Raw genomic sequence first — 25,219 nt, 5'->3', positions numbered from 1 at the left:
TATGAATGAGCCTGACTCTGTCATACAGGTTGTTAGGGGTAATATGTCATTTACAAATTAATTTCTGCCACTGATGCCTTGTTTTTCACTCTTTGCGGTTTAGGTGTGTAGAAGTGATTGCTAAGGAGGGACAGAACCTAAAGGAGCTGTATTTAGTGTCCTGTAACATCACCGACCATGGTACGTACTTTAAATACTTGTCTTGTGATAAATGTTCCATTTAGCTGCTTTAAACCCTATGCAGCCCAAGTATTCAGGTGCTGGGACACCCTGTGCAATGCGTCGCACCCAAATGACAGCATATTTATATTGATTAGCATTTCTTTGAACTGCACCTTCTGCTGTGGAGCACAAATGTGTGATCCTCTTGTCTCATAAGTGTTGCCTAATTTTGCCAGTCATTTTGTGCATGCAGTCTACGTGGAGTAAAAATCCTATTGTGAGGGGGGTGTCTCAAAGCATGGTCCTTAAAGACATACTTAATTACATATTTAATCCTCAGCCATCGAGTGCAATGGAAATGACTTAAACACGTGTTTGGAATGTGGGCGGCCTACTGCCTATACATAGTCTAAGCTCTAAATGCAGGCTCGCGTGTTGCGTGTGGCAAGCGGACCTTATTGTGTGCTAGCAAGCCCACGTACTGCTGAAAACGTGGCCCAATGCACTGATGCGGCACCTAGTGTCGCCGCGCGTCCACTGCCGCACTTTGCTTACAGGATTCCCCCGTGAACAACGGGAAAGGCAGATTTGGAACACTCGACAGAGCAGAAGTGTTGGGCCACACACAGAGCGGCATTTTGCAGGATTAGGCAACTGGTCTAGTGTGGGCGTACTGAGTAATGGGTTGCTCGGCGCCAAAAATGCGCTTGCTCACACGAGGCCAGGCTAACAAAAGGCCTCCGCCTCACGGCCCGCAGAGAAAGGAATCCGTGAGTGCACAGTTTCTAAGTGGCCATGTTTACTGTTGGAGCATAATCATGCGACAAAGCTCTTGAAATGTCTCCGGTCAAGGGGCCAGAGGCGGATCTAACGGTCGCCAGGCAGACAAATGGCGACGGGGCCCCTGTGCCAGGCCACGCCCCTTCCACACAGCACAGGGCCCTTTCTGTTGCGAAGTCACTCCAGTCCAGCTGATAATGAGCACCTGGACCCAAGCCTGCGAGGCACTCACTGATCTTAACCTGCGTTTCATCTTCTTTTGAAGACACCATCCTGCAGCACCGTCCAGCCCACTTCCAGATGAGGGCCGCCATCTCCCTAGTGCAAATAAAAGCACTCTTATTGGAAATAATTCTGGCGCAGTGGGAGACCCTGCTGAAGTGTCGGGTCCCCGCTGCCCCTCTCATGCCAGCTCTGGATAGCCAATGGGAATGCTGCAATCCCAGTGCACGTCCGCATTCCCCACCAGCCCACGTTACACAGGAGGCCTAAATGCCGGTGCAGGCCACGGGCGAAGGTCACGCGCCGCAGAAGTGGCTAATCCAAATCTTGGCCTCAGTCAGTAGCAGTTGTTGTTCCCATGGTTGGGACATCACTTTGTGTAACTGTATACAAGTAGTTGCATCACAGAGACACAAAAAAACTGCGAATGCGATGTTGTAAGGACATGCCATACCGACACGTTAAAAAATACACTAAGACCCACACACAGCTCCTGATAACTATAATGTGCTCGTCGTGTGTGGCTTTTTGTTGTAAATTGGCCCTATGCGTGTACAGTGCAGTCCTCCTTTCGATTTCACCTCCCAACAATTTCATGGTGACAGTTGCATCTTTTTACTCTTGTTACAATTCAAATTCCAATTTCGTTTAAACGAGATTCATTTTTTTAAAAAAAATGTTACGTTGATGTGAATATTTCACCAGTCAAGCGCTGGTCTCTGACGTGGCTCCAGCCTGCACTGCAGGGCTGTCATCAGTGGCGTCGCCAGGAATCAAATTTAGGAGTGGCACAGAGGGGGCCAAAGACAAAAGTAGGGGGGCACAGACAAAAGTAAGGGGAGAACACGGTCACTGCTCGTCTTAGGTAGGTGAGGCACATGGGGGCCACAGGGTGTCACGGGGAGGGGCCTGGCCCCCCAGTCCTCCTCTAGCGACGCCACTGGCTGTCATAGCCTTTCATCCTTTGGAGGGTGATAAACTGATACCATTACATGGGTCAAGGGAACCTGTTATTACAGTGTTATATATGAGTGGGGTGTGTGTTTATCAACAGGCGATGGTGGAAGCTGTTTATGTGGCTTTAAAAAAACACACGCATCAACAGACGATTTGCATTGAAAGGGGTGAATTGTTGCCATGAAGAGGTAAATAGGCTACGAATACATGAGTTATGAGCAGGGCTTTCAGTGGGGTAAGACATCGAGGGGGGGGCCCTCATTTGGGGGCGTGGCTTGCGGGAGGGGCATGGCCTAAAAAGTACGCAAATCGTAGGGTATACACACAAATATATATAAATGTTATATATTTGTGTGCGTACCTTACTATGGTTTGTGTACTATGCAAGCCATCTTTTCTAAACATAGAAATATGTAACATATTTCTACGTTTATAAAAGATGGCTTGCAAAGTACACAAACCATAGTAAGGTACGCACACAAATATATATATATATATATATATATATATATATATATATATATATATATATATTTGTGTGCATACCCTACGGTTTGCCTAGTTTTCAGGCCATCTTTTTTAAACATTTTGGGTTTATAAAAGATGGCTTTGAAAGTAAACAATTCAAGCCATCTTTTATAAAGCTTTGACTACGGACAAAATTGTCCGTCGGCAAAGCTTTATAAAAGATGGCTTGAAATGTGCACTTTCAAAGCCATCTTTTATAAACCTTGAAATATGCTGAGGAATCCCCAGGTCCGCCGAGGGTTAAAGACGCCTCGGCGACCTGGGGAAACAAAGGGACAGTAACTGCCTCTGGTGACCTCTCGCGCGAGGGGTCACCAGATGCAGTTACTATGACTGACGGAAGTGGCAGCCAGTCACAGCGTCGCTGGGGCTGGCTGCCACTTCTGTCAGCTCGCTTGATTTCATTGCAGGCGCATCATCCCGTCGCAGCTGCGACCGCGACGGGATAATGCATCCCGCCAATGTTGCGGTAGGACGGGGGCCCCGGCTCAGTCCCACTTTTTGGAGACTGCCGGGGCTCGGCCCCGGCCCACTTTAAGCACTGGTTATGAGCGTGATGCAGGGGAGTGCAAGAGTGGGGGGCCAGCCACTAAGAAAGTCCTGCTACTTTCCCCCGCCAAATGCAGGACGCACAATTCCATGAGGTCTCATTCGCGCCCCCAAACTGCCCACCCTTGCCCCATTCTACTATGGCAGATGGCAATTTAACACACAAGAAAAAAATGGCAGAATCATTACAGATGCAGGAAACTCATCTATTAGAGCTCTGTCCAGGCGCTCTGGGGAAAAATACATGCAAGCCTCCTAATCTGCATATGGGTTGCGCCAACAGATGTGACTTCACAGAAACGGTCATTGCAAGGAGCATCATTAGTCTTTGATACTTGGAGGCACCAGAGAAGTGCCTTTATAATAAGTTGCCATAAGTAAGCCAAGTGGCAAATAACTTTATTATAAATGGAGCAACTCTATAGTCATCAGGCTTCTTTTAATTAACAGCATGATATATTAACATAAGGTCTGAAGTGAATCAATTACAGAGCTGCACATAAAACAGTATGATTAAATGATTTGCCCAGGATCAAACACTTTGGTTAAATGGTGAAACCGGGATGTGGACAATTTAAGCAACTGCGCACATCTTCCCAGGTTTAGTTGATGTAGATATTTATTAAGATTTTGCTTTTCATTTCATGTGCTTACATAACACAAGGTTTTTATCAGGCTTGCGCAGTGTTGGGCTAGGGAAACCAGTTGAACTCCTCCTAAAGAAATATTCTGTCTTCAGCCAGGAGCTACTGGGCAACCTGGTCTTATTCAAGACCTACTATTTTGAAGTTCAAAAACATGTCAAAACTAGGAATGCATGCCCCACGAGCACAGTGCTAAACTACCTGCAGTTTCTAGTCTCCTCTTCTCTGGAAGATGTCTTACCAGAGATGTCCATGCTGTGCAGGATATTTTTAATCCTGCCAAAAGGCATTGCAAGCGCAGAGAGGAGCAAGGCGTGTGAAAAACTACATGCGCTCTACCATGACACAGAAGCGTCTAAGTGACTTGACGCTTCTGGCAATTGAACAATATACTGTGTATAATTTAGATTTATCAAAACGGATAGAAGCATTTGCAAAGTGAAGGGCACAAAGAAGCAGTGTATTCCTATAAAATTTGGGGTCCTTTGGTTGGATCTGGCAATTTATTTACTTCTAGCATTCCACTTTATTTTTTTATTTACGCGTTGGCCATTATTTTATGAAGCTTAGCTGGCAATTGTGTATTTACTTCCCTTATTGCACAAGAATGTCTATAAAGGAACTGTTTTTTTGGTTGCACAATGCTGAATGTATTGTACTGCGAAATGTGTACTTATTAAGGACATATTTGCACAAGGATTTGGATTTTTGAGAAAAATGTCCAGAGTTGTAAACAAACATTGGATCCAACTAGGCTTCTTAGAGCCGTCTTTCTAGGAAATTGTGTGCTCTTGAAAAGCTTGAAGTAATTCTCCTTCGCCCTTAGCCTTGAAACATGTTCATTTCCAACATTAGCTTCAGGCTTGATCCCCCAATATTACCACTGATGGCAAAGCCTCCTGAGGAGGCCCAGCTGTTTCCAGTTAGTCAGACCCCTCGACACAGGTAACGGTAATAAAGACAACTTAATAAAGAAAATAGCTTTTATCTCTAAAGTTTGCCATTGTGCACTTTTGACCACAGTTAACCCGGTCCACCCACCATGACCCGCCCCCCCAGGGCCCTGTGTCCGGTGCTGCCCACGCGGCCCTTTGCCTGAAATCTGCCACTGTCAAGGGCATCTTTGATTCACGAACTTGTCCCGAGTGCGTGCCTGCGCTGGGGGTGTTGCGCATCTTGTACTGAGTAACGGGGGCCGCAGGAGCAGGCACACAATGGAAATGGCGAAGGAGAACGCGCATTGTCTGCTGTTAAGCTAGTGACGTTACATGTAATGTAACACTGAAATGAGATGCGTGTGTTCCTTTCTTCAGTTTCCGTGTTTCTTTCTTCAGTTTCCGTGTTTCTTTGACTGTGGTCCGTGCCCAAGAACATGCACTGCTAGTTTTTCTAGTTCGGACGCAGTATTTTTCGGCAACACGTTTCCAAATCCTTGCAAGTGCTTTGCCGTCTATCGGAGCATGCTTCTCATAGCCCTTTGCGATGCCATCTATACACCTGGGCAGCAATGGGTGCTCTGCACATCGCTGTCAATGGAGTGGGAGTCATGGCGGGACAATAGGGTGCACTGAGAGACATAATGTAATGTGGCAGCGGCCGAAGGCTGCGCGCTCCCCAGCCTCCCACCGAACCACCTCCCGAACACAATCCAGCCGCCTGTCGCGCTACGGCAGTGCCAGACTTGCTTGTGCGCTCTTTTTTTCTTTTTAGGCTGATTGTTTAAGGCACGAAAGGGAGGAACGGCGGGCGAATGCGCCGCGGGACGCGGCATGGCAGGCGCCGCCCCTTAGTGGGGGTTGCCGGGCCAGAGACTCCCCCCCCCCCCCCGTGCCTGGTCTTCCAGGCGGCCCACGGGGGCACGGGAGGAGGGGCTAACTCAGGACCACGGGGGGGGGGGGGAGGGGGCCGCCCCGGAAGTGGCTGGGGTACCTGGGATTGGTTTGGGGTGGGGGGAGCAGGAAGCCGGGGGGGGGTGGAGAAGACCCTACAAAAGGGTAGGATCGTTTCACGAACGATCTCTTCCCCCGGTTTCCTGCTCCCGCCATGTGTGGTCCACGAAGAAGCATTTCCCACCCGCCCTCCCTTTATGAAGAAATATGTTGTAATGAATTTTGCTTCTTTTTCAGGTCGCCCGGCGGAGTTACATTGCGATCCCTGTAGCAAAGCGCTGTCAGGCCCATAGGGGAATGCACAGCCAACAGATTAGATCTTACGGTGCCCCAGGAGTACTAGACTCAGGGGAGGCCCTGGGAAAAAGGGGAGGGAGATAGGGGTCTTGGAAACCATTCCAAACCCAAAGGAGAGGGGCGGGGGGGGGTCAAAAGAACGAAGCTCAAAAATACAACAAAGGTATACAAGGGGAAGCCTCCGGGGGGGGGGAGGAATTTGGGGATGAGGGTCTCGAGTAGAGGCTGTGCTAGAGAAGAAGGTGGGACTGTGAGTCAAAGTAGTATGGGACACTAGTACATATGGACATCGCAGGACGATGACTTTTTAGGCAGGGAGAAAGTGGTGGGTCGGCACCGGAGGTCGGGGCCGGCCCGGTGTAAAGTGGTGGGTCGGCACCGGAGGGCGGGGCCGGCCCGGTGTATGTATGAGATATTGGGACACTGTCGGTGGTGTCTGTATAGGAATTTCCAGTCGCACGGCGCCAAGGGGCGACCTGCGTTAGTTAGAAGGGGACCTTGGGGACGCAGAGAGGGGAGGGGGCGGGCAGAGCTGCATTTGGGTCAATGGACCAAAGTTAAGAGGAGAACTAAACGATATCGATGGGGGCAAGTGGAAATCAACGACAGATGAACACGGGGTAGAGAGAAGATAGACAGGGCCGGGGTACCCCGGAGGCGTCCGTACGACGCCGACGGAGAGGGGGGAGGGGGCGACCCTAGGTAACCTCACACGGAGTAGAAGAACCTGTGGTGTGGTGAATTACGGATCGTATGTAAGATAACTCCAAGACTTTATGCAAAATAAAGCTGCTGTGGCATTAACACTTCCAATCGTACAACTTGTCTCTGCCTATTATTGTTTGCTCAGGGAAGGTGGAGGCGGGAAGGCCGGCACGGGAGAAAGGGTGGGGGGGAGGGGCAGGGGAGGTGGTGCCGGCCTACACGACAGCCGGATTAAGGGGGGGTGGGGGTGTAGTGGGGGGGAGGTGAATGGCGTTAGGATGCCCCCGCTAAGGGAACACAGTCGGAATTGGAATAGGCAGCAGAAGATGAAAGCTGTTCACTAAGGAGGGAACGAGTGAGGTATCGTTCACAGAGGGATGGGAAGAGCGCCGGACTTTCTTCAGCTGTGCCGAGACTGCATGTCAAATACATTAGGTTGATGAGAAGAGGGAGAGCTGAGTGAAAGGACAGCAGTCGCGCACAGAATTGTGTCACTGTCTCTTCAATTTGCTGCTCAAATTATTCTGGTGTCAGCGGTTTCCGGTGTGTTTTTTAAAAAATAAAAGTCCTTTGCAAAGGATCCCTTCACAAGACTAATACTATTCAGAAAATATTCTGGGCTCGGAGATTCTGCAAGGTGCAAATTAAACTCCACTGCCCCTCAGACCCTCACCCGCTGCCTGACGTCCACCTCACCCCTAATTACTCTACTGATGCTTAATTGCAATGTGTTGCTGAAACTCGTGCCCCTTTACCCGTATTCCCAGGAACCCATCTTTGGGAAGTGCCCTGCTGCTTCTCGAAGCTAGGCACTCAATAAATATCCAAAATAAAATAAAGTGTTTAATCTTGACGGTTGAAAGGTTTGCCCACAGTTCAGGGGGCATTTGTTGTTTTCCAGAAGAACGATTTTTGAGTCCTATTTGATGTTTAGTAAACATATCGGGAATTCATATAAAGATATGAGAACATTATTAATCATTTAAAGGGTACTAACTGCAAATAGAGCCGCTTTGTAGCGCCCCGAGAGGGAGGAGCAGCAGCTAAACATTCCAGATCAATTACGCCCTGAAATAAAGGAGAAGAGGCCAGGCGCCCAAGCAAGGTAATGTACAAAGTGAAATACAATGACGCAATAAGTGCAATTCCTGTACGATGGAGAAGGGAAAACCAGGGTGGGGCGGTTCACAGGGGTGACACCAAATCATGTCGGACTAAACTCCGGCTTTGCTGGGTTCCTTTTCACATGCTCTTGAAATAACATGCAATCAGAAGGACTCCTTACTTCTCAAAAAGACCTTCAAACCCTGACTGTTGTAGATGATGAGGCTTTTTCTGAAGAGCAAGTGATTTTCTTCAGCACGGACGGCGGTGATTGGTCGGTCATTCCACAAGTTGTGTCCAGCAGTATCCAAAGAGCTCTTGCTCAATTTTCATTTTCCCCGAAAGCACCATTGGCAAGAGCCCTAGAGCTAGCTTACCTTGGTATCGGAGATCATCGAAGAATAGAATCTGCCTCAACAAATGGTATGTTTAGCAAGCACCTGATCTAAGTAAGGCATCCCCTGCAAGCTCGGAAACGATCTCCATTCGCATAAAACACATTAATAACCATTAATGCCTCAACACCTTTTAGTTTTCTATGTATGCTACTAAAATGTAGAGCGGTTTAAAAAAGTGAATACATAATTATCTGCTTCGTGCCATGCCCCTCACCAACCATTCTTAAGGCACTGCAAAGGGCAAAAAGCAGAGAAGGTATTGAAGCAGTTTGCTTCCTCTACCCCCTGTACTGATGTCCACAATATGGGTGCTTCTTGGAGGGGCATTGTGCCTCAGATACCAGATTGGTAGATACTGCAGCACTGTATGTTTGGGGCCAGGTAGTGGCACATTAGTTCAAGTGGCAACTTCACACTATGCTTGCCATCCACCATTTGTGCTATACCCTGCCTGAGTCATTTTTGAGTCTCCAGATGTATTCCTTTTCATTAAGATATTAATTTAGCATATTGTACTTTGATTGTTTCCTCAAATATCGCGGAGGACCTGTGTTTATAGAGTCAATCACCTTCTATCACAGGAAAAAGTAAATAGCTTAGAAGTATAAAGTTGGCTCACACAGTGAAACATCTGCCATTTTGGCACCCTTTTTGGACGTGATTCTGAAAGAGAAGGAACAGGAATGACAATAGGCAGCGTAGTGGGAGAAGCGCGAATCCTCAAGTGTTGTTGGGTGCATGTATGTATCTAGCCGGTGGTTCCTGGAGGTAACATTTGTATTCCCTTGTAATGCAGAGTGCAGATCCTAAGTGGTAGTAACATGTCCAACAGGCTACCAACCCAGATATACAGAAGGTCTTGGGAGGAAACGTTGAGCAGGTTAGTGGCACAGTAGGATGAGGGAGACCTGGACTGACTGAATTCACCAGACCAGAGCGTTTTGGTTGTTCTTGGTTTTGTTCCAGTGATGATGATGATGTTGGAGAAGGGTGGTAGTTTGGATGGATTCCAATTTCCTTTGCACGTCTAGAAAAGTGGAATCATTTTGATATTCCATGTCTAGTAGCGGATAAGACCAAGCAGGTAGGGTCCTGCTACCAGGGCGGGTGCAGCAGAGCTATTGTGATTGAGGGTATGACTTCAAGTCCTGTGTCCAATGTGGAGGGTGCTTGGATCAAACCAGATGTCTGTGGTGTCTTCTTTGACCTGGATTGGTCTTGTGCTGGAGGCGTGCTATTGATGCCTCGCATCTGCTTTGGCGGACGCATGAGTACTGTAGGAGTATTCTGAGAATGGAGTGGCATGTACAAGTAAGACCGACTTTATTGGGCCCGACCTTGGGTGCACTTGTATTAGCACTGATTGTGAGGTTCTTGTGATCTCCCAAGGTTGCAGAGTCACTTGAGTTGTATAGATTGTTTACCAGCACTGAGTCTACGAGTGGGACTGTTCCCAGTGTTGCGTTGCTGGATAAAGGTGTTCTGGTAGTTGGGAATGCAATGGACATGTTTGTGATGGTTTCTGGGGTTCTCTTGTGGAAGGCCTGGTGGTTGATGCATGAGGCTTTGCGCTTGAGTCTGCATTTGACTGGCTTCCAGTGAAGTCTGCGAAGTGCTGCAGTGGTGAGTTCATCTATTCCCTTCCTAGGTGGAAACCTGCTGCTGAGTATTGCACTCTTGGTAGATGGTTCAGCAGCTATTCAGGGATATATAGGGAAAGGCTGCCAGCATAATCCAGTCTTGAGTCCTATGGAGATGTCTAAAATGGTTCTATGCATGACATTGCAGCCTTTGACTGTAGCTATAACGTCTGGTTCCAGGGTCCAATAATTCTCCACCACAAGAAGGCCAAGGTTTTGACTGTCAAGGTTTGAAAGGTAAAGGCCCCAATCTCCTAGGGCTAATCATGTTTATAAGTAGGGTAACCATCATGTGTGGGAGGCAATTGTAGAGGCCCTTTCATTTTTAGTTGACATTTTTGTAGGTTTTTCAGCAATTTGATTATCGTCACATGTAATTATATCAGTTAAGGCTTGAGTTGCTGAAAATATCCAAGCGAGGGGTAATGTAGATAGATGTTGAAGAGTAGTGATGAGAGCCTGGACCCTTGAGGGTACTGTATCTCAAAGGTGATAGTGCAGGGTGTGATTTAAAGGGGGGGGGGCATGTCTCTACCATGTGTGACAGAGTCACCTGTGGGATGTGGACATAGAGGTGAACTTGGGGACCACCAGCTATGTGGTGCGTTCCCTCCAGGTGGTATACGAAGGATTACCTGATGCACCATCAGTCTCCCGACAGAATCGGCCACTTTCAGTGAAACATTTTTCCATAGAGCCCGCCTTGGTCGTATGGCAACCTGTTGTGAATTAGCGCATGCACCTACAGTGCATGAGTGCAGAGGCTGAGGAAGTGGCACAGCATGGTGTCCTAGTAAAATAGGACTGAGCTGCAGCATTGCAATATGTAGGTGAAAGGTTTGCAGGGCATGCTGTGCGATTAGGAAGAGGACTGAGGGAGCTGGCGGACAACCCAGAGGGTTAGGACCAGTGTTGCAGTGGTGTCCCAGGCACAGGAAAATGGAGATAGGCAAGGGTGTGGTAAGAGGCGCCTACAGGGATTGCAGAGGTGTCCCCCACACAACCGCAGGATTGGGGGAGAGCAGGCTATGACCATGATAGATGGTTGTTGCGGCAAAGGTGGATTCGACTAACTGGGCATGCAACCATCTATCATGTAACCTCCCACCAGCACCTGCCCTACAGTCCCACATAAAGGAAATGGCCATCATGTGTAACATCAATGAATCCATATGTAGAGGAAGGAGGACAGGTGCCCAGTATCACTGTTATTTGAGGGGACCATTATTAGGGGAAGGAACCCTGAGAACATCATCCTGCATGCAAACAGTAAATGGGAAATGTGTTGCTAGCACCATGCTTCTTTCTCCTAACACTTAGCTCCATATGCCGTCCACTTGCCACCATACATAAGTCTGGGTGAATCCCACTGTTCCCTCCCCTAGTTACTTGTAGATCCCCACTCCCTTGTTTCTCTGCTCTGTAACCTTGTTATTCTCCCTATGATTATAAAGCACTCGGTTGCTTTCCGAAGCTATGTCCACACTCAAGAAATACCCTAATAATAATTTCTCTAATCCACCACTGGAGTGGGATTCTCTGAGTGCACCTCAGGTGCATAAGCCATGGATTGAATTGTGGAACAGAGACCTATGAGAAACGGACACCAGCGAAGGAAATAACACAGCTATAAAGCTGCTAGCAAGTGAAGAAATGTAACAAACCGGTCGGCCAGAACACGGTACCATCCTGCTGCCATAATTCCGATATCTGCTCCCAAGATGGTGTGCAGTTTTTTGTTTTTCTAGCCCCAGGACTATGCATTTGGGGCCACAGGCCGAAATTCTGCTGGTAAAGAACCCCCTACACCTGAATCCTTCTTGAGAAAATAGAGCATACACCGAGGGAGGATGTGGAATAATAAGACATGTACCAATCACTTAATCCGATTGGAACAATTAGCACCTAAGTCAACATAAAAAGTGGTAGAAAACTCCAGACATTTGAAGGACTAAGGACTGCCTTCCAGACAGGTAGTGCTAAAGCAATGAGAGGATCATATGAAGCAGAAGGAAAGAAAAGGAGTTTGCCGAGCCAAGTAGGCCATAGCATGACAGGGTTCAGAAATGGAATGAGGCTAAGTGAAATAGGCCACACTGTTTGAAAGCGCTCGAGCTTGAAGGAAAGATTAGAGCAAAGTGCCGGTTGTGGGCCTTTTACCCATAACCTGGCAAGAGAGTGAGAGAGTCACCTGCTAGTGGTGCCATCTCTGATCCTGGTAGTCATTTCAGAGCCACCAGAGCGAGGGAATCTTTGACCCTGAGAATTTGACAAGAGCCTGTAGATGCACAAGCCCAGGATGGTGACACCTGGCAGGGGGAGGGGGTCTGTAACTACTGCAACTTAAAAAAAAACCTGAATAGATAGGAAGAAAATTCTAACCACGGGACCCCTATGACCATAAGGAGAAAGTTTGCATTGGTAAGCGAGGGTTGACTGGAAAGTCTTTCCCCAGTTAGTGTCACTCACAGGTCTATCGCGACTCAGAGGACCAGACATCATGGGGATCTTGTGCTATGGCCAAGTAAAGAAGTGTTCTGGGGTACTTAAAAAATGCAAGAGAGATGAGTGCATTGAAAAACCTTTTCCTGGATAGGGACACCATGGAATGGTACCTTAGGACCCCTTTCAGTTTGAGTTACTCCACCATCCTGCATCCCTGCTCGCAAATCTTGACTATAACTCTCCTGTCCTCATTCTTCTCGACCTGTCTTCTGCCTTTGATACAGTAAGGCAAAACATTCTGATCTCCCGTCTCCATGATACCCTGGCCATCACAGATCAGGCCGTGGCGTGGCTTGCCTCCATTCTATCTGACTGTCCATCCCTGGTGGAACTTGGCTCCTTTCTCTCCCCGATCATGCTCTCTACTTGTGGTGTCCCCCAGGGATTTAACCTATCCCTTTGGTTCTTCAATGTCTACATGGCCCCTCTGGCCCACAGGATCTCTTTCTTCACCTTTAACTTTCAGTATTATGCGGATGACACGCAGCTCTCTTTCAGGCTACCCTCAGCCTCTTCCTCCTCCTCGCTCACTCCTCACTGTCCGCAATTTAGTCTTGGTGTGCTGCTAACAATCTCTTCCTCAATGCCAATAAGTCAGAGATCATCCTCATTGGGACCCCACTCCTGCTTTCCCACTTTCACTATGACCTGAGCCCTGCACCCCCACCTGCCAGTGAGGCAAACAATCTGGGGGACATCTTCGACTCCACTCTCTTCTTCTCTTCTCACATCTCGGACATCTCCAAAATGTCCCACTACCAGCTGCACCCCCCTCAGAGGTATTCTACCTTTTCTCACTTCCCCCAAAGGCTCACCGTCTCCAGAGCCCTGGCTCTATCTAGGCTGGACTACTGCAACAGCCTCTTTCTCAATGTTCCTACTTCTACTCTCCATCCGCTACAACTCATCCAGAACAGAACCGTGAAACGCATTGTTGGCCTCAAACCCAGGGACTGCATCTCTCCAGCATTGAAATCCCTCCACTGGCTCCCCTTGGCTGCATGGATCAAGTTCAAAACCCTCTGCATAGCCCACAAGGCTTCTGGGGCCAGGGCACGCACTATCTACAGCACTCTCTTCCTAAATATTCTCCCTCTATATCCCTCCGCTCGTCCTCCTCCAACTGTTTGAGGGTGAGCCGTTTTTCAAAACAGATATTTGGGGGTAGATCTTTATCCTATGCAAGCGCCTTCCTCTGATACAGCCTCCCTGCCTCTCTCTGTCTTGAGCCGGATATCCTCAAGTTTCGGAAATTCCTCAAGACCTTCCTCTTCTCTTCCTCTTTATCTCTCCCTCTCCCCTGCTAACCTCCTTTCCTTTCTCTCCTGCTTCCCTCCTCCTTCTCTCTGTAACTCTGTTTAATTTTTGTTGATTGTTTGCCTGGCGCACCTCCAGAACCCCACAGGTCCCAGGCACCCCCACCAGACTTGGCACTTGCCTAGGGGCCCTCTGCACTATGCTCAGCACGACTGCACTTTCAGTACATGTTCCATGAGTGGGGTACCTCTCTGCACTTAACCCAGGGCCCTGCTTACTGGGGGCAGCTGTCCACCCCCTTCACACTCCCGTCTGCACACTTGCAGACCTATATGTAGTAGGCCTAGTAAGTTTGTTTGTCCCCTCTTTGACTCCCCACCCTAGCTTGGTTGCGCCTGAAACACCTCATGCACTTGCACTAGGAGAAATGCCATCAGGCCTAGTTCATTAGTTATTTTTCTGTTAGATCATTTGGAAAAGTCAAGGCCTAAGAATGACTACTGTATTCCCTTGCTCCCTTCCTGCCTTGAATCGCTTCGAAGCCCTTCACTTGTGAATAAACGCTGTACAAATAAACAATTACAATCCTGCCACTGTAACTAATCATCTGTCATTTTTGTATTCTAGCTAATATATCTTAGAGCCAATTTGTATTTTTCCAACTCAATCTTTACAACCCAGGATAACCATGAATGAGGGAAACTACTGGCTTAGAACAGAAGAATCTCCAGAGAGCACGATAGATGAAAACCCAGGGGAAAAAAAAAGTCCCCAACGATAGCATGCCATCCTTCCATTCACCATGACTCTGCCCTCAAGTAGACTGCCTTTCATAGCCTACGGACACCCGCGTTACCACCTGCTCACATATGTGTGGTTTACATTAAATTTTATTTTCCCATCCTGTATTCCCAGTGACACCAGTTTCAGGGGAAAGAGGCCATCCAACATAGCACAGTTCCCACTGTTCCAATATCCACAAGTCTTTTCAGTGCAATTTTGCGGTTCGTTGTTTAAGAGACTGAACAGATGTCCACAAGGATGTGTGCACTTGGTGTGTCTGTGTTATTCAATGTGGCCCATGTGGAAAAGGGAGTTGATTCTGCCCCCTATTAGTTTGCATATATGCTCTTGGTAGATTAACCTCTGTAGGAGTTTTACTTTCAAGAGCCCCAGCTCACAGACTACCCTAGGCTCATTGTGTTTCTTATAATAGAAGCTTGATTTATGCAGATTATGAGTCTTGTGGAACAATAACTTGTTTTGTTGATGTATTGAGTGATAGCAAGAAGATGGCATACCCTGTTTGTTGACTTGTGACTTTTTTGGTGTTGTATGGGTATTGACGTTGCTGTGTTGCTAGAGTTGACTAAACTCCCACATTCCTGAGCACGGAAAGGAGAGAAGGCCTTCAGCGTCCCTGGGGGTTCTTTAATAGGAGCTGGTTCAATTTCATAGTTGGGTTTTGGTGTTTTTGTTATTTTTGTACATGTTACGTTCCATCTATGGGTTTTTACTTTGAAGTGGGCGGTGGTTAAATTACATACCTCTTGTGATCGGGTCTGTGTGGTGTTGCCGCCTGATTTTTTTCATTCTTAGCATTTCCCTCTGAGGGCATTGTGTGGATTCTATGCCATGTGAGTTGCAGACGTTCTTGCTCGTTACTTCATTCTGTATACTTCCCTCATGTTATTGAGGTTTTGTATAATTTCTAGTAACATGCATTATTTTATGACCACATTAATGGCTTCCTTGTGCACAGGCTTAATACGTGTTTGTGATATCCTTTCATGAAAGGTGGGGATTCCTTTATCTATGGCTCAGAAGATGAGAAGCTTGTCTAGGCAAAGTCCTTCTATGATCTGATAGATGTTGATGGGGCCTAAATGTTTTTTAGTACAACTGAAGCTGGAATTAATGTGATGAATGAAATATACATCAAGGTATATGGAGCCAGGTGCTGCAGTTGTGAAGATTCCTTCTAAAGTGTTTCTTGCTCCGTGTGTGGGCCTTTTCAGTAATATTTTGAAGGACAGGACAAAGGTTGATATCTTGAAAGATGCTCTGGTATAGGCTTCTCACCGTGAGGTTTGCTATTGCATACAAATGTGTATGCAAACTGAGGGTTGCACAAGGGTGGTCTATAGATTAAGAGGACACATTAGATCTTTTAGTCCTACTATATGTGATAGCCTGGTGTAATACTGCATAGTGGTTGCTACGCAGGTTTCAGTGATGAAAAGTAAATCTGTGTTTCCCTTGAAAAGCAGGTTGTAGATGTCTGGTCTGTGTGCAGAAATTGGGCAAGAGTTGATGATGAGACCGTTTTGTTTCTGCGGTTGATTGCTGTCCCCTTAGTTGGGGGTTCCTTTGGATTGTTTGGTAGTGGGTAAGATACTAACAGTTGTGTTTTGGAGTAGTCTTTGATGAGGCTGAGGAGCTTACTTTTAGGAGTCAGATTGCCTTCCGCACTCTAGGATAGGTGGGATTTCAGGTGAGTCGAAACACATTTGATAGCGACTCACTGAATTTGTTTTTGGGTTGTGGGATGCCAATCCGCTAGCATTGTATTGTGTCCAGGCCTGAACTTAAGTTTAAGGTTAGCTGGGAGTCTGAAATTCTAGTCTTTTCTATGTTTTCCCTGTTCTTTCATCTATGGGTTTGCTTTGTTATAAAGGGTGTTTGCACTCATGGGTGTTGCTTTTATCTTTAGTGGTATTTTGAGATGCGAGTGGTTCATCCAGAGTCATTGTGACTGTCAGAGTTGGTGCCTTTTTTAGATTGGTTTGATGGAACCTCGTATGAGATACCCAGTCTCCTAGTGGTGTGCTTTGACTTCTATACACTCAGCTGTTCTGGTGTTTTAACTGTTCTTTCTTGTGGTGTTGTAGGTTGTTTGTGAGGCTGCCCCAGAAAGTGTGTAGAGCTGTTCTGAAAAGCAAAGCTTAGAGACCAAAGAAAAGCTCAGGCTCTCCTACAGGTTGTACTTGGAAATTGCATGAGAAAACCCAGATCAAAGCTCTGGGGTCAGTAGCAATCGGTTCAAAATATCAATCAAAATATTACTTTACGTTTTTACCGGCGGTATACATTCAATGATAGAGGTGCCAGTGACTCTCCCTGTGTAATTTGTGTTGAATCCTGCAGATCCCTCACTAAACCCTGCCTAAAGTCTCCTCCCAGGTGGCCAGGGAAAAGCAGACCGTTCCTGATCCTGAATTTCGGGGTGATATACTGTGGGAGGATCACCTGGGAGGAGACCAGGCCCAGGATGGTGAGGATATCCCGTGGGATGAGACACAGTATTTGTCTTTAAAAGGGAAGAACCTATTACCGGTACCAAGGCATATGATGTCTTATTGTTGTTATGATGTACCTAAAATACACATTGTATCTCTTGATGTGGGTTAAAGTAAATTGAACTCCCTAAACATTCCAAGAAAGGAAATGCTGTTTGAGATTTCCAAAGTTAAAAACCCCTCCTAACTCACTGAGGTACAGTGAAAGGTAATTCATAACAAAGACTTAAGAGTAGCCTTCTCCTTTTCAAATTAACTCTTGTGATCTTTCCTTAAATGCAGTTAGGAGAAGTAAGCTCTTGTATTGGGGACTGTAAGTGCAGGGACGAGGAAGAGAACTTGAGAGCAATGTTGCAGGAGTGGCCAGCTTGTTAAGCATAATGGCCCACACCTGAGGGAGGCAGAGAGGCTTAAAATGCCCCCTCAGGTGCAAGCCATGGGAAGGAGATGGAGGTGGAGCTGGAATTGCAGTAGCAGAAGGAGAGCATGTTACTGGCAGTTCAAGCAGAGGTTGGTGGAAAGAGGGTGCCGGGACCACTGTGAAGCAGATTTCCACTGGTGGTCCTGAGAGGGTCCTTTTCCCCCTAAATCGGAAGTGCCGAAGTTGCACAGCGGAGAGCGTGAAGGAAGATTGCCTTTCCCCATGTGAACCTGATTGCAGTGATTGCGCAGCATGAAGCGCTGCCGGAGACCGTGGCTGGAAGTTGGTGTGTAGGAAGAGCGCGACGAGCTATGAAGCTGCATGGTGGGAACAAAGACACTTTCATAGAGGAAGAGTGTATGTTCAAAGAAGCCAACAGCAGTTCAAGTCCGGCGGAATGTGAAGGGAGCGAAGACAGAAGCTGGTGAGTGTTACCAAGCATTCTGATCCCTTGCGCGAACAAAGGCAGGCATTTATAGTCAAGGAGAGACACTTGTGTGTGAGTGAAAGTGAGGCAAACTCAATTATTGATTGTTAAATAGTGAAAATGACTGAAGTAGCATTTGTGTAGAAGTGAAACTGCCGTAATGTTTTTATTGAATATTAAACTATTGCAAGAGGCTGAAATGCTTATCGTATGTGGTTAAAAAGTGATGTTGAAAGTCGAGGTTAACCAGAGGGATAATTTATAAAGCAGAAGACCATTGTAACACTATAGTAAAGTGACTGAACTTTACATTGTGAGTTGCAGGGAACAGTCATTGCCCAGAGCTAAAAGTTGTGCAAGCATTATCTCAAGCCAAGAGTGATGCAAGCATTATCTTAAGCCAAGAGTGGTGCAAGCATTGTCCACGCCAAAAAAGGTGCAATTATTGCCAAAGCTTAGATACTTTTGGCTTTGAACAATGCTTATACAATTCATTAACAACAATGCATACAACTAAGTTGCTTAGGTTGGCAGAAAGAGAAGGGGGGAATGCAAGACTGTAAAAGGGTCAAGCATGTTGATTTTGATTGTTCCCTCAAAGCTGGTATAAAAACTCACATTGCCAAAGCCAAAAGGAGGAAAGGTAGAAACACATCCTTAAAGCATTGTGGTTGTTGGTTTGGCAGAAAGATAAATATTCAGAAGAAGAGTTCCTTGCTTACTTGTAAGTGTTGAAGGGCACTAAAGTGAATCTTGTCGTTTCTTAAATTGTTGGAAGTCACAAAGTTTCAAACTCTTGAAGTTCTGGTAAATATTGATGTGGCAGAAAGACAACAAGTGGCAAAGAGGCTACACTTCTGGAAGATGAACATTCAGAAGAAGAGTGCCTTGCCTACATGAAGGTGTTGAGGCACGCTGAATGTGAATATTGTCTTTCTTTCAAAAGTCACACATTTCAAACTGCTGAAGCTGTGGTAAAATGTTTGGGTGACAGTAGATTTAAGACTTCAGAAGGACTGTTGAGTGTGTAACACTATCGTGCAGGCGAGCAGACCGGCATGGTGAACTGGTGTAGAAGTGAACCTGGAGTGAGAGAACCAGGTGGAAACAGAAGTGCTAAGAAGTCACCCTGACAACATTGTAAACTATGATTTAAGGTGCTATAAAGAAGATGGCTTAGACAAAACTGTGTTGCTTTATTTCGTGACAAGAAGCTGTGTTTTCTTTAACTTTTGCCAGAAGTTGTGTTCCTTTGAATCTGACAAGACGTTGCATTTTCTTTTGAGATTCATAGAGTGTGGCAAAGCACCTTGACCGAGAACATCATTGGTGCCGTTTGCTGAATTGGAAATTAGTATTCAAAGAAGAATTGGTCTTTTGGTTGAACATTGATTTAACTGAACTTTAGTTTGTCAAAGTGAAGGAACCAAGAAATGTGTTGGAACTTTGTAGCAAACCCGGATTTCCTTGTTTCTTTTTGTTGTTGTTTAATATTTGACTGAATCTAAGCTAATACCTGGGTAACGGAAGTTCATCCAGGTTATAAAGAAAGACTGCAAATACATTGTGAATGCAGTTGCCGATGGTGTTGTGAATTCCCATGTATTTTCCTGTGTATTTTATGTATAAGTGTGAGGGCCAGATATCCTTTGTTAGAGTGTATCCTAGCCTATGATAGGCAGGGGAATCCTCGTCAGGGTAGGGATAGTGAGGCATTTATTGAAATGTATATTTAATAAAATGGCATGTTTCGAGAAATCATCCAAACGTTGTCCGCCTCATATTTCTGACCACTCACAAATTCAAATGACATTTCCTAATTTGGTCAATAACTGGTGAAGTAGCCATGTCATATTCTCTGTCTGCGAGTAGAGAAATTAGTCCAAAATGGTCAAGGAGAATCTGAGGTTCAACAGTGTCGAGCATTGATGATGAGACCAGCAAAATGAAAGATCTAACCATGCCAGCATCCTTTGCCCCCCTAGTGCAACCAAAGGTGCCACAACAGACTTGGTTACTCGGAGCATATGAAAACCCACCCAAAGGTAGTAGTAGTCTGTGACTGCCTTCAATTAAGTGCTGAAACTAAACCTGCATCTCTCAGCATATAACCTTGCGTGCATTACATTGGCCAAGAAATGTATGTAGGTCATAGGTTTGCTAGGTCCACATTGCGTTTTTTATGCAAGGCACAGCTTGCATTGTTGATCATATGGGTACACAGCTGGGTAGTAAAGGTCCATGAATGATGGCGCTCTGATTTGGGCACAGAGTCAGTGGAAGTAACTCTTATGCTCCCTGAGCAGAAATCAGTTGGGGATCCTGTGCCTGAATCTTGCCCTGAAGAAAGGTACGGGCATTGATTAAAGAAAAACGCAGACTTTGTGCAAAGGATTAAGCTAGAATTTTGTTGCTGAAGTTTTAGTTTTGCATTATTGTATTTCAACATATAATATAACCTTAATTTAGATAAGCAAACTGGTCTTTCTTACTCACTGGATTAAAGTTGAATGAAGAGGTAGTTGTTTGCAATGTTTTTGTGCCATAAAGCATCATTAGCCTTTGTTCCACTGCCTGGATGCCACTAAATTCAGGCGTGAGCTAAGCTGAGGTAGGTTTTGGAGAGGTGTTTGGGCACTCCACAAAAGAGGGCATCAGTGAACCGCTGCTGGCAGGCAGATGACCTGATATATGAGGAGGCTGCACAGGCTTGCGGTGCTGAATCTATACAGTATCATAGTTGCCAATAACAGAACCAGAGTATCAGCAGTGGTTGTCCTCCATTGCCTAAAGCAGAAACGCACATTAGGCAGTGCAGAGACAGAAGGGAAATTTCAGCAGACTGTATACCTGTTGGGTGACGGCATCATGTTGCTAAGGACAACCATTTGTTCAGCCCCTCCCTCATTGTTAAGATCCAGGACCATTTGTTTTAGATTTAAACTGTCCAGATTGGAGATCAAATCTGCTGTTGCAGGCTGTAGTGGATCTGCCCAGTCTTTAACTGCACCAGGTCCACTAGTCAATTACACAAGAGGGATCTTTGGGGCTTCAGGCCCATCACATCATCTGCACTCTTCAATTCCGGCCTAGGGCCATGATATACCAGGAAAGAATTTGCATGATAGTATGTTTATAGTCTGACATAGTATCTTTATAACCTAGACTAGGCCCCCCAGACAAAATATTGCTAAACATTATGTGGTTTCCAGGTGGAAGCATCTCAGTGAGGACCGAGTTAACCATCTGTGAGTAGTACATTTGTATTGCAGGTTAAATGCTAGTAAATGTCCCACTGATGTTCTTAGCAGAGCATTTGTTAAATAACCTAGTGTTGTGCTGTCAACCAGAGGTGTGTGTTTTTATTTTTTATATTAATAGCATGATCAAGATTGTCTTGTTTCAGTGACACTATTGCTTTATTAGCTCGACAGTTGTAAAACGTGCATTGGAAAATATAGGCACTGACATAAAGGTGTAGATGGGTGCCTTCAATATGACCACAAAACCTTCTGGCAGCCCACTGTTTGTCTGTACGCTCCATTCTTTTTTGTGTTTTCATAAAGTGACAGAGAATCTCTGATTGATTTTGTTTGCTATCTCCTTTTTTTGCTGCGTCCCAACCCAGGTGGTGGTATGGTTTGTAACAGACCTCTGATGGTGCACGTTTAGTGGCAAAAGACCAAGCTGTGATTAGCAGGGCAGATGATAGTGTCTTTCAATTGATAAGCAGCAGCATCAGGAGGAGTGCAGTAACTTGATTATGTCAATCAGATCCACGCCCATCAACCACCCTTAAGGGTTTACTTGTGGTCATATGATCTCCCTTAGGCAGATGTTTTAGCCTGCTTCAGTGGGAGGAAATGACTCGATGGGAACAAATTGTAATGGCAATGATGCACGCTGGCAATATTCATTGAAGTTGCAGTTTGTAGTAGTGTCCTTGGCTACTGGCAATATTTGGCCTTCTGATCTCAAAACACTGAGGACTAGTGTTAGGGAGAATTCTCTGTTTAGGCTGAATTTCCTAACCTAGTGAGTCCTCCAGCAGCTTTGCTGGATTTTTGGGGTTTATTTTTTTCTCCTGCCAAGAGTGAGACTCTTTTACCCTCGCTCTTGGGCCTTATTTGAGTGTGTTTCTTTGAATCTAGATGTGTTTAATGGGCTATGGGGTCTTTTACTCCATAGGGCTTCATGTGTTTTTGTGATGTGTGTTGCACATCACCCTCAGTGCATAGTGACCCCCCAGTATAGACTCCATATCCTGGGACTGACTACTGTCTCCCAGGGCATGTAAAGGCACCACTGACTTTACTAGTCTTAAATTCTGAACAGAACCAGTGCAAACCATCATATTGTGGACGTACTGGCTGGGGCAATTCAATTGCCCCGGGGTCTGTTAGTCGAGGGGGCACGTCTCCGTCCCCCCTGATCGAGTTTTGGCTGGTGGCAGTGGATACTACTTTTTATATTCAACCACGAAAATTTTCTATGAGATTTCCCATTGTTTTAGGCTACTATCTTTATTTAATTATGTACGGTAGCCTCGAAAAGACCGCCGGTTTATTTAATTAATATTAATTCTCCGGTTGGTATTTTTTGCCAAAACTTGATTCTAAAATGGCGTTTGTGTTCTCTTCTGTGACTCCAACCCAAGTCGAGCCCTTTGTTCCACTTTTTGGCGGGCTTCTCCACAGAAGCCCTCCAAAGTGGTGCCACTATGTCTGGGGTACTTAGGAGGAGTGGAGGGGAATTTAGGCACCCTGGACTGAGTTGCCTAGGCAACTCAAGTCGCACTCCGTCCTGATTGGCCCAAGTGGTGAGCCGGCCGGCTCACCACTTAGCATGTTTGAGTGACAGCTAGGCTGAGTGAATGGGGGTTTGCTGCATAAAAGCAGGGCTTTGGGGACTGGAACTTCAGAAGTCGCCACAGGACCTAAGAATCTGACGAGGGAGAAGCTGAGCCAACCTGCCACGACACCACTACCGGTGGAGCCCTGCTGGACCGTCTCACCACTTTTTCCCAACGACAGAGGAGATCTCCCGCCGGAGAGTCTTCTTCCTTTAACTGGTGGGGATAACCAGTTTCACCGTCTTTTCGCTTTCCCCACGTATCTCGTGGCCGCCTTGCCCGTGCCAAGCATCCCGGCAACCGGGACACCACGTTTTACCACGACCGCGAGACAAAGGTACCACCTTTAACCGGAAAACTCCGCGGCTGGTTTCTGCCCTGGTAGTGCAACGACCTTCATCTTTCCTCCAAGTCGAGATCTTCTCTTCCCCTGGACGATGACGCAACTTGCACCCACTACCAGGAACAACTGCCACCGCTGGAGGATCCTTCCCACTTAAGGTACCGTGTCCCGCATGGCTTCCCTTGCTACTGACTGTACGGGGTAGATTTAGCCCCCGGCTTTCGAACCTGGGTTAGCCTGGGACACCCTGGCTAAACTTTTCTAAGCCTCTCTAAACTCTTTTCTGAACCCTCTGCAAGACTTTCTAAGCCTAGTGTAACTGTGTGATCTTGGGCGCATTTGTGCTCTGCTCTCTCTAAGAGTGGGCCCAGCCTTTGGACTTTGGCTCACCAGTGACTTTTCGCTCTCTGCCTTGCTAACAGTGTTCTTGAATCGTAAAGTGGTGTACCTCTTCATATTCTGTCTTTTTGCCTCCCTTTTTCACAAACTTATTAGAGTGCAATCTAGTTAAGCGCTCACCTCTGTATGCAAATAAGTGGTGTTTTACTGTGATTTTTATAATAGGGAAAAAGGGGTGTATATATCATAATAGTAACTGTATGTAGGATATTTTACAATAAGAGTGCTGGAGTGTTTCAACTGTGTGTTTTTTAAATAAATAATTATATACTTTGATACCAAAGCTCTGGTCAGTGTTTGCTTGTATTATTGTATCCGAGTGCCTATTGTGAATACTCTGTATACTGCCTAACTCTTCTTGAGGGAAGTCTGACTGCTCAGCCACAGCTACCAGGTAAATCTGGGTGGTACAGACTGCTACCAAGTGGGTTTACTGCCAACACCTGTAGTCTTATATCTTTTGCAGTGGTCCCTAAGGGAACTGCACAGGTTTCTGCCTAACAACTAGCATCCCTACTTGGCCTGCAACTCTGGTTCCGGAGGGCACAGCCACCAGTGGGTGCACTGATGACCCTTTGTCGAACGTGTACATGTGGGCAGTAGGATCATCACTAGAAGAAGCCTTTAGGCGGGGAGAGCATTTGAGGGCTTGCCAGTGGCGTGTTCCTCCAGATCTAGCTGGTGACGACTTCAGCTATGCCCAACTACACTTGGTAAAATGTGGCCACGTGCCACCTTGAGAAAGAAAATGTGTAGTGGGTATGCCAGTTTTTTAAAATGTATTGTAAAACTTCATGTGACCAATAAACTTGGACAGATGCCAATTGTATTTCTTTTCACACATCATAAGCGAAGCAGGAATGCTGTGATATTAAAGTGACGGGATTTTCACTATGGTAGTTTTGTTTTGAGGAGCACAAACAATTTGTGTTTGCCTGGTTCATTTCATTTAGAAAAGGCGCCATTTACAAAAGGTGTCAAAGAATATATTGTAATAACATACCTTGAGGTTGCTGTGCGAGTTCTTGGCCTGGCTCCTTCTGCTTCTTGGGTTTGTGTCCTAATCATTTCCTCTGAGAAGGTGGAGGAAGGCAGTGAGAAGCTAGACGGTGCAGGCTGAATGCCGGAAGTAGGCGGCCCTTCAAGTGTCACGTGGTAGTGCCCGAGGAAAGGGGGCCCATGGAAGAGAAGCCTGTGTGCTGCGGTCTCTGAACTGCAGTAATGCAACGAGGAGCCAGCACCTTATATGATGTGCTTTTCCCAGGGCAGTCAATGTTTCTACTTTTATTTCTTTATTTGTTGGGTTGTGTTGTTTTAAATAACCGGTGTGATTGCAGCTCCTTTAGTATATTTATGTATTCATTTATTTATTTTGACACTTGTGTAAGTGCGTTTTACAGACGTGGCCACGCCCCCTTTCCATGTTGCGTTGTCCCTCTCCATGTTGCGTACAGTCTTTGAAGGCGTGTCGCACTTTTTAAGGTGGTCTTCCAGAGGGTGTGCGGGTACTGAGTGCAACCCTGCCGAAGGAGTGATGTGAAAAGACCCTGTTCGTTTCTTGGGTATTCCATACGAGCCAACTATCTCCTTCTTTGTTTGATATATTACAGTGGAGGACGGTGTGTTTGCCTTTCCCTTTCTGTTCCGCAATCTGTAGCAAACGTGGAAACCCACAGCGTCCCTGAATGTGAAATCAAATCTGAAGGTTTAAGCTTGTCATTAGCCATACAGGCACACAATGTCACTTTGCATATGACCTGGCAACTCTAGATAATTCGCGACTATCGGAAATCATTTTTCTCTGCATAACTTTTGGAAGTACTCCCGCTGTCATGAAAATT

At 46.2% G+C, this 25,219-nt stretch overlaps 1 protein-coding gene across 1 annotated transcript in view; it reads left to right on the top strand.

The window, feature by feature from the left end:
- FBXL17 (F-box and leucine rich repeat protein 17) overlaps positions 1-25,219 on the top strand; it is a 2,179,700-nt gene that overhangs the window by 1,481,843 nt on the left and 672,638 nt on the right. Inside the window, exon 7 of the mRNA XM_069625476.1 lies at positions 104-180. Coding sequence (XP_069481577.1) covers positions 104-180 — 77 coding nt within the window. The remainder of the gene's footprint in view (positions 1-103; positions 181-25,219) is intronic.

This window comes from Ambystoma mexicanum, chromosome 6p (genome assembly GCF_040938575.1).
Source record: "Ambystoma mexicanum isolate Mex_15411 chromosome 6p, UKY_AmexF1_1, whole genome shotgun sequence".
Lineage (NCBI taxonomy): Eukaryota > Metazoa > Chordata > Amphibia > Caudata > Ambystomatidae > Ambystoma > Ambystoma mexicanum.
The sequence above is the reverse complement of the archived record's forward strand: the minus strand, read 5'-3'. Positions and strand labels throughout refer to the sequence as shown.